We start from the raw sequence: 7,998 nt of genomic DNA, 5'->3' as shown, positions 1-7,998 counted from the left end.
CAACTCATGGTTTTAAAAGATCATTAGCTTCATATAGAGAGAGGGCTATGTTTTTTGTTGTTCTACGGGAAAACCAAATTGTTGTTTAAAAGATCTCGAATCTTTTTTTTAGTAGACTTCATCAATTGAGAGAGTGACCACTTGAATGAGCCTAATTGGAACATAAATAAATATTATTCGCTTTTGAATTAAACTCCAAATTTTAATAGATTTTATTATGGAATTTCAATATAAAACAAAAATAATATTCGAACTGATCAAATTGATTGATATCCCACGCCAAATTATATACTACAAGTTTCTTGCGTAATAAGCAAATACATATTTTATCTTCACCATTTGTTGGTAGTAACAAATATATCTCTCAATTCAAATATAAACCATGTAATATAATGGAACACATAATATAAATTATATTGAGTAGGTCTCTTGTAAGACGGTTTCACGAATCTTTATCTGTGAGACGGGTCAACCCTACCGATATTCAAAATAAAAAGTAATATTCTTTGAGGAATATATAAGAATATCTTTTTACACGTTTACAATTTCATAAAAACTCATAATCATCAATTTCTTTAAACAAGAAACAACATTTCCACAAGTTAGATTTTATTTTAAAAATAATCTAAAACTTTGAAAAGAGAAATTAGGCAAAAACTTGTATGAGACGGTCTCACAGGTCGTATTTTGTAAGACATATATCTTATTTTGGTCATTCACGAAAAAATACTAATTTTTATGTTAAGAGTATTACTTTTTATTGTGGATATCGGTAGAGTTGACCCGTATCACAGATAAAGTTTCGTGAGACCGTCTCACAAGAGACCTACTCGAGAATTTATATTGTTTATTTTTTTCTATTTAATATATAATTTAAAGGTGTAGTCGACAAATATATATTATGTATTCAAAATATTATATCATGTAAATATAAGTAATATAAAGTTACAAGTTAAGTAATTCGGTTTATGAAATTTATATAATATTTTGTATAAAATATATCCTTTAATGAAAATGATTTATAATTATTTAAAATAGAAAGAATATTTTTAGTGGATACGGAATAATCTTCACCAAAATGTGAGTTCGGTGAGTAATTTTGCCTTTAAAAACACACAAACTTATTTTAAACATTCGAATAATAATAAAAAATATTAATTTTTCATATTAAAAATATTAATAACTTATTTTAAACATTTAAATTATAAAAATATTATTTTTATTATATAAAAAATATCAATATTTAATTATTAAATCCGACCAAAATTCGTTTTAGCGTCTCTCTGTATTTTTCTGGTATGCAATCTAATTTTGTTTCTCTCTCTTCATTCTTTGCTTTTCCATGGCGAAGAAGTGAAGGTGAGTAAAACAAGTTCTTGCTAATTTCTTCATTTTAAAGAAATCTTGTATAAATATTGAAGCTTTTGGTATTCTTAATATTTATTTACTCGTTTTTTGGTGGGAAAGAAAGAAAGATCGTAGCGGAGAAAATGTTGGTAGCGAACAGTTTTGATTTATGGCAAAAAGACACCTTTTTTTCTGCCGCTGAAGAGGTCCAGCAATCTGCCGATTTGTGAGTGTAATTGATTTTTTACGGTTTTTGATTGTCTTTCCAGCATTTCTTTTGATCTGGGTCTGGTTTGTGTGGTTGATTCTTGCTCTGTATCTGTCGTCTGAATCTTTTGTTATTATTTTATCTGCGATTTGTATGCATGTTATTTTTTATTGTCTTCTTGTCTAGGTGGGCTTTGTTTAGTTCTCAGAAAGTTGGGGTTACGAGCTCTTTCTTGTAATAATCTTGTTTTTATCTCGCCTTTTTCTTTGTAGTAGTGTGCATTTTTACACGTGAAGTTAAACTGATAAATCAGGTGAGTTGTGCTTCGTCTGTTTTGTTTATGTTAGCATTCGAATTTAGTACGGATGGAGAGGGGACGAGTTGTAGATATTGTGAAGTTAACTGCTGGAATAATTTGGAATATCATACAACTGCTACTTACATAGTTCACTAATTTGTTGTTTCTTGGAAATTTTATCATAAAAGAGAATTATATCTCCCACTTTATGTTTATGTTATAGTAGGACGAATTGAAAATTATTTCATATCATGGGATCCAATTTTGTGTTTTTGCTATGGCAGAATGGAATCAGCTTACAGGACATGGCTCAGAGCGAAGAGAGAAGTGCTGATACCTCAGCATTTAGATGAAATTGGTAGAGATCTACAAAGGGCATTAGGCACCGCAAAATGGCAGGTCGGATACGTTGTAGCATTTACAAATGTAATGCTTATAGCCTAATTTTCAGGATGTGAAATCCATTCAATTTGGTAAACTAAATGTGGAGTGATCCCTTTCTTGTTCTTAGCTAGTCGGCATTCAATATTTTTTCTTTTCAATATTCATGACCATCAGTTTTTATTTTGTTTTCTCTGAGAAGCTTATGGCATATCATGATGTATGTTTATGTAGTCTATGTTTGTTGGTTAGGTTCGTAAATCTTGTAATATATTGAACTTACTGTTTCTCTCTTTAAAATTCTGTTTGCCAAAATAGTTGGAAGAGTTTGGAAAGGCTGTCCATGTGAGCTACCAAAAGCATGCTGATGATATTACAATCACTCGTCATAAGCAATTTGTTTCAGCTTTAGAAGATCAAATTTCCCATGTCGAAGCGGCGTTGAAGGAATCACTTAATGTGGAAGAGATGAAATCCCTACGATGGGTCGATTTAGATCAAGAGAACTGTGAAGACTTTGCTCTTTTTCTTTCTGGAATTCCTGGGACGTCACTGAAGATGGAAGATGAAAGTGAAAAGGTTGAGGAAGCAGCAAGTAGTTCATCTGTTAAGAAAAATTATTTGGAAAAAGATTGTAGCCTTGTTTTGGAAGTTGCTTCCAAAACTCAAATCCCGAATCATGGAAAATTTTTGGAAGTTGTCACAAGCAGTGAATCTTCCAGCTGCCTCGGGGAACTAGAGAAGAGAAAACTTAGTGGCATGGGGGATGAAATTTTAATTCAAGCCGATAAATTAACTTGTAATCTTCGAACCATGAAATTTCCGGATAAAAACTCTCTCGAGATTGTAATTGACAATGATGATAGGCAAAAATGTTCATTGACACAATCAACACCTAAAGAGAAGGGTTTCAAGCCCTCATTTTGGAGATCGAGATGTGAACAAGATCCTGAAGCAAAGGGGTTGTTAACTCAGTCAAAAATAATCAATTGGGTAAATCAGGTTTGTCAAAATACACCTGGTCGAGCTATATTATGTGCTTTGTTTCTTGCCATTTCTCGTGTTCGTTTCACTACAAATTGGAGGATTATACCCTTTTAGTCTTAAAGCAGCTTCATTATTTCTTTAGTTGCTTTAATTTGCAATTTAGATTGTCCATTTGAGATTCAGATGTGCTTGTTACTTTTTAATGAACTCTGAATTGTGCTGAACTTTAAATAGTAGAAATATAGTGTGCAGAAAATGTAACACAACATTTAGATGGTTTTGTCTCAAAGGCTTATCTTCATGACAAATAACCAGTATCAAAATTGTTATCAAACTTCTCTGAATTTAGTTGGGTCGTTGACACTTTTGAAGGTGAAAATGTATTGAGATAAATATGGTTGGATATTGTTGGTCATTCAATAACAATAAAATCGTTATCAGTATCATAATATCAAAAATATCGATTTTGATCCTAAAACCTATTTTTTATTTATAACAATAATCTTATATTTTAACATTTTTATGCCTTGTAGTTTATGTAATATCCTGAACATCTGTCCGTGTATTGCAGCGCATCAGAGGAGGTTATAGAAGTCAACGACAACAAATGGTGTCGCCCATATTACCAACCAATTCTCTTCGTTTCTTGCTTGCATTGATGCTAACCCTTTTTTTAGTTGGTATGGTCTGGCACTCAGGTTTTTCAATCAACACTTTATAATAAAATATGTTTTGGCTGTTAGTAAATACAAAATATATGCTTAGCTTGTGAGGGCAAAACAATGGTTTTTGACATTCTTGCAAGTTATATTGCAAAAATTTGCATGTTTGTCAATGCAATAAATGCTTGCCAAAAGTTAATTTAGTCTAATTTGAAATATTAAATTTTTTTGGTGGAAACTCCATTTCCAACTCAATTTGTGGTTGAGCTTGAAGTTACTCAGAATATTGGTGATATGTTATTTACAATATCAAGAGGATAACAAAAGATGAGATTATGTGGCACGTGGACTCGATCACTTGTTCTTCTGGCACTTCCTTCGAATACATCAATGAATTTTGGATTACCTCCTTGTGAAGCCTTCAGCAAATGGCATTATTACTCATTGTGAGCTTTTTATGAGAATTGAAGCTGTGAAAATTGAAAAAGTATATATCTTATGTGTGGATTGTCAGTGTTTCTTTAGCATACAACGGGTTATTTATACTTGGTACCCTAGTTATTTGCATTTGTTTACTTGGTTCAAGAGATGCATTTTACGTTTATTTTGCAAGATTTACAGCATTCTGGTTGTTTCTGCAGTGCCTTTTTTGCTGTATTCTGCTTAAATCAGTCTGAATTCATTGATGATGACCAAGAACTGAGGTTTGTTAATCACCTATGAACTCAAATTTCTAAAAGCTAGAGAAGTAACTGCTAGGAAGAGTGTTCAAATTCGTGACAGCAAGATTTTGTTTGTATAATAGTCATCTTTCTGATTCAAAAAATAAAATTTAAAAAATAGTCATGTTCCTGCCCCGTGTATTATATTTTTTTTAACAGCATATTCATTTCACTCGTAAACAAACCAATGCATCTCACATAAGAAAGTAGGGATGCGATGATCGTGTTAGGGAGTGGGAGTTTGGGAAATGAAGAAGTTTCCAAGCGCACAAATATTCCAAGCACACAAATGGAATGAGAGGGTTAATATTAATCATAAATAAAAGGATAGATAAGTTTTTTTTTTATCAATATCTCAACTGTTATAAAATAGTATAGATATGTTGATGCTCACAAAAAATGGAGGAACTTCTTCTGGTAACTGGAACTAGATGGTTGGTCTCCTTCCGGTGGCCGGAGCTGATCTGATATATGACTTTGGACCTGAGGTAGGTCGGAAATTACGTAAAGAACATGAGAAGAGGTCGAGATGTCCCACCGTGTCGCCTACTAAGAGTAGCTCACACCAACATTGTTAGAGTAGATGGCCTGTAAGCCAACTGTTGGCTGGGGAATTTATTGACTCAAGTGTAATAAACAATCTTTATTTTAATATAATTTAACTTTTCATGGTCTTGTTTTACTTTATCTGTATACCCATGCAATCACCATAGATAAAGTCCTTGATTATGCTTTAATACAAATGAATCGTAATTCGATGTTGAAACTCATTTGTCAGCACTGCATATTCTAAATTCGTTCCTAGTTGATTCAGCCGCCTAAAATAAGGATAAAGGCCGCTTGAGCTCGAGACTAGAATCTGTGATGTTGTGTACTGCGTTTCTTGTTAAGGGCATAGAGATGTCCAAACATGCAGATGGGTAGTCATAAGATGATTATACCGAACAACCCTCCCTCGAACTTTCCAAGTGGTTATCATTCATCGAGAGGATAAGTACGTGGTTATGATTATATACCATTAGTTTTTACGACCCGGGACAACACTGAGGCTCTATATGCTAGGGCTGTGCTTTGACTGGTTTACCGGCTCCAGGAGAGTCATCAGGTGGCGAGGTTGGGTACAATTGCGACACATATAGGAGCCAGTGCATTGTAGTCGGGGATTTACCGCTCACCTGCGGGTGTGGATATCCTATGTGATCTGATGAAATTATAGTGCGTGGAATTTCTGGCCAGAGTATGAGATGTACGTTAGAGAAGAAGTTCTCCATCCGTACATGCGATGCCATTATTTATAGTTTTCACATAGTTATCGAATTATTATGCAACCCTCGATGAACCAATGGTTGCAGATTCGATCGGGATATATGAGATGAAGGGATCGTACTGTACGTTAATCATAATCGACTGGTTCTTGCAGGCACTATCAGTGATACCTAGGGGATCATGGTGCGATGCTACTAGACGCTCTTACCATGATCCGATGGGTGCAATCAGAAATGAGTTCTGACATTCTTAATCAAGGTGTTGATGAAAATAATGGGGCTAACTAGGATAAGCCCGAATAAGAATAAATATTATTCTGAATCACAAAGAGTTGTGAACCCATGACTAGTTGTATCTCTGAATCATTGAGGGTTATACAAGTACTGGATCATTTGTTCCCGTTGAGAGAATAAATTCATGCAGTTGAATTTATATAATGATATAGTAAATTCAATGAGTTGAATTTATGATAATTAAATTTTGAGAGAATAAATTCAAAATGTTGAATATATATTATGATATAGTAAATTCAACTCCTTGAATTTATGATAATTAAATTTAGGGAGAATAAATTCAAGGAGTTGAATTTATAAAATCAGATAATTTAATTTATTAAACTCAAAAGTTGAGTTTATTAAATATTAAATTTTGGAGGTAATAAAATTCAAGGAGTTGAATTTATAATTTAAACAATAAATTCAAATTTTGAATTTATAATCGATTTAATTTATTAAGCTCAAAAGTTGAGTTTATTAAATATTAAATTAAATATATTGGTAGTATGTTTAATGGACTTGTAGGAGTACAAGTCCAACATATTAAATAATTAAAGTTATTAATGGACTTTAATTAATTAATTAAACTAGTTGGACTAGCTCAATTAATTAATCAAGCCCATTAATGTTAATTATGGAATTTAGGTCAATGCTATTGTTTTTAAGTAAATAAAAAGACCTTGCCTCCACTAATTCCCATGGTGATGATCGAGAATCACATCTCAAAATCCTCCAAAATTTTGTTGGCCACTTTCAAGAAAAAGAGATTTGAGTCCTCTCTCAAATTTTTGATCTCAACGCAAAAATTTCTTTCAAATATTCTAGTGCTATTTGAAAGAGGAACAAATCTTCTGATCGTGGACTTGATAGAAGGAGACTCGAAGAAAGTTCGTAGGGAATTTATCAAGAACTATCTCCGCTAACTCCGGAATAGTTGGAGCCTTGTGAAATTTTCACCGAAGGTATAAATTCTAACATCTTATGTATGTTTAATTATAATAAACCATATGAGTGCCCAAAACAAACATATTTTGATTGTCAAAATAAAATAAATTTTTTTAAATTTCCGCTGCGTTTGGGTACTAGAAAACCGAGATCCAACAAACATACATCTAAGCTCCCTAGCACCACACCTGACTTACCTTTTAGTTCCCTTGCACACTTGCTTCACTTCTTCACTAGAGGTGTAAAGCGAATTGAGCCAACTCGAAAATATTGATTTGTATTTGAACCTATCGAATTCGAACCGAACTCTAACATGTTTTAACTTTTTCCGAATCGAATTCAAACCCAAATTATTTTGTTTGATAGTTCGTTCGTCCCTCACGAGTTTTAATAGTTTATTAATATAATTGCATACTAAATAAATATATTTAGAGCCTTTGTTTAGAGTACCTCGTGAATATGTTCAAATGTTTCTAGTCGAACTCAAACTAAAGCTTTGATTCGAACCGTATTCAAGCAAAAAAGATTAATTTTTTCGATACTGATATCGAACTTGAGCTTAAATATAACTCATTCGAGCCTTAATATTTTCCATACTTTCGGTTCAATTACGTTTCTTTACCCTTAGCAACACCCCACTTGCTGAGAGCTTATATACTCCCTAGCCACGATTAATGTGTATATGTTGAAACAGAGATTTCATGTAATTGTATACGTCTTAGTCGAAATTAAAAAAGAATATGTCCAAAAAAAAAAAAGAATGGTCGTTAAATATTGAATTCGAAATTTAAATATTTGAATTAGAACCATTTTAATAGTTTTATTAGTTGTATTAATTGGATATTTTTTTTGTTGTGATATAAACGAGTATTTATTTTATTAGTCTATTATATTGGTGGTGGTGTGA

General features: G+C 32.4%; 1 protein-coding gene across 1 annotated transcript; it reads left to right on the top strand.

The window, feature by feature from the left end:
* Positions 1-1,278: 1,278 nt before the first annotated feature.
* LOC142530470 (uncharacterized) lies at positions 1,279-5,175 on the top strand. Its single transcript, XM_075636311.1, has 5 exons — positions 1,279-1,573; positions 2,138-2,252; positions 2,553-3,236; positions 3,793-3,901; positions 4,525-5,175. Exons 1-5 carry the CDS (start codon positions 1,491-1,493, stop codon positions 4,548-4,550), a joined length of 1,017 nt encoding a protein of 338 aa, XP_075492426.1. The 5' UTR covers positions 1,279-1,490; the 3' UTR covers positions 4,551-5,175.
* Positions 5,176-7,998: the final 2,823 nt, after the last annotated feature.

This window comes from Primulina tabacum, chromosome 2, assembly GCF_025594145.1.
Source record: "Primulina tabacum isolate GXHZ01 chromosome 2, ASM2559414v2, whole genome shotgun sequence".
In the NCBI taxonomy this organism is placed as follows: domain Eukaryota; kingdom Viridiplantae; phylum Streptophyta; class Magnoliopsida; order Lamiales; family Gesneriaceae; genus Primulina; species Primulina tabacum.
The sequence above is the reverse complement of the archived record's forward strand: the minus strand, read 5'-3'. Positions and strand labels throughout refer to the sequence as shown.

Bases quoted from the DNA above. Each gene is read 5' to 3' on its own strand.
- LOC142530470 (XM_075636311.1), top strand. From the start codon at position 1,491: ATGTTGGTAGCGAACAGTTTTGATTTATGGCAAAAAGACACCTTTTTT. The intron at 1,574-2,137 runs GTGAGTGTAATT...TTGCTATGGCAG, and splicing joins GTCCAGCAATCTGCCGATTT to AATGGAATCAGCTTACAGGA. The intron at 2,253-2,552 runs GTCGGATACGTT...TTGCCAAAATAG, and splicing joins TAGGCACCGCAAAATGGCAG to TTGGAAGAGTTTGGAAAGGC.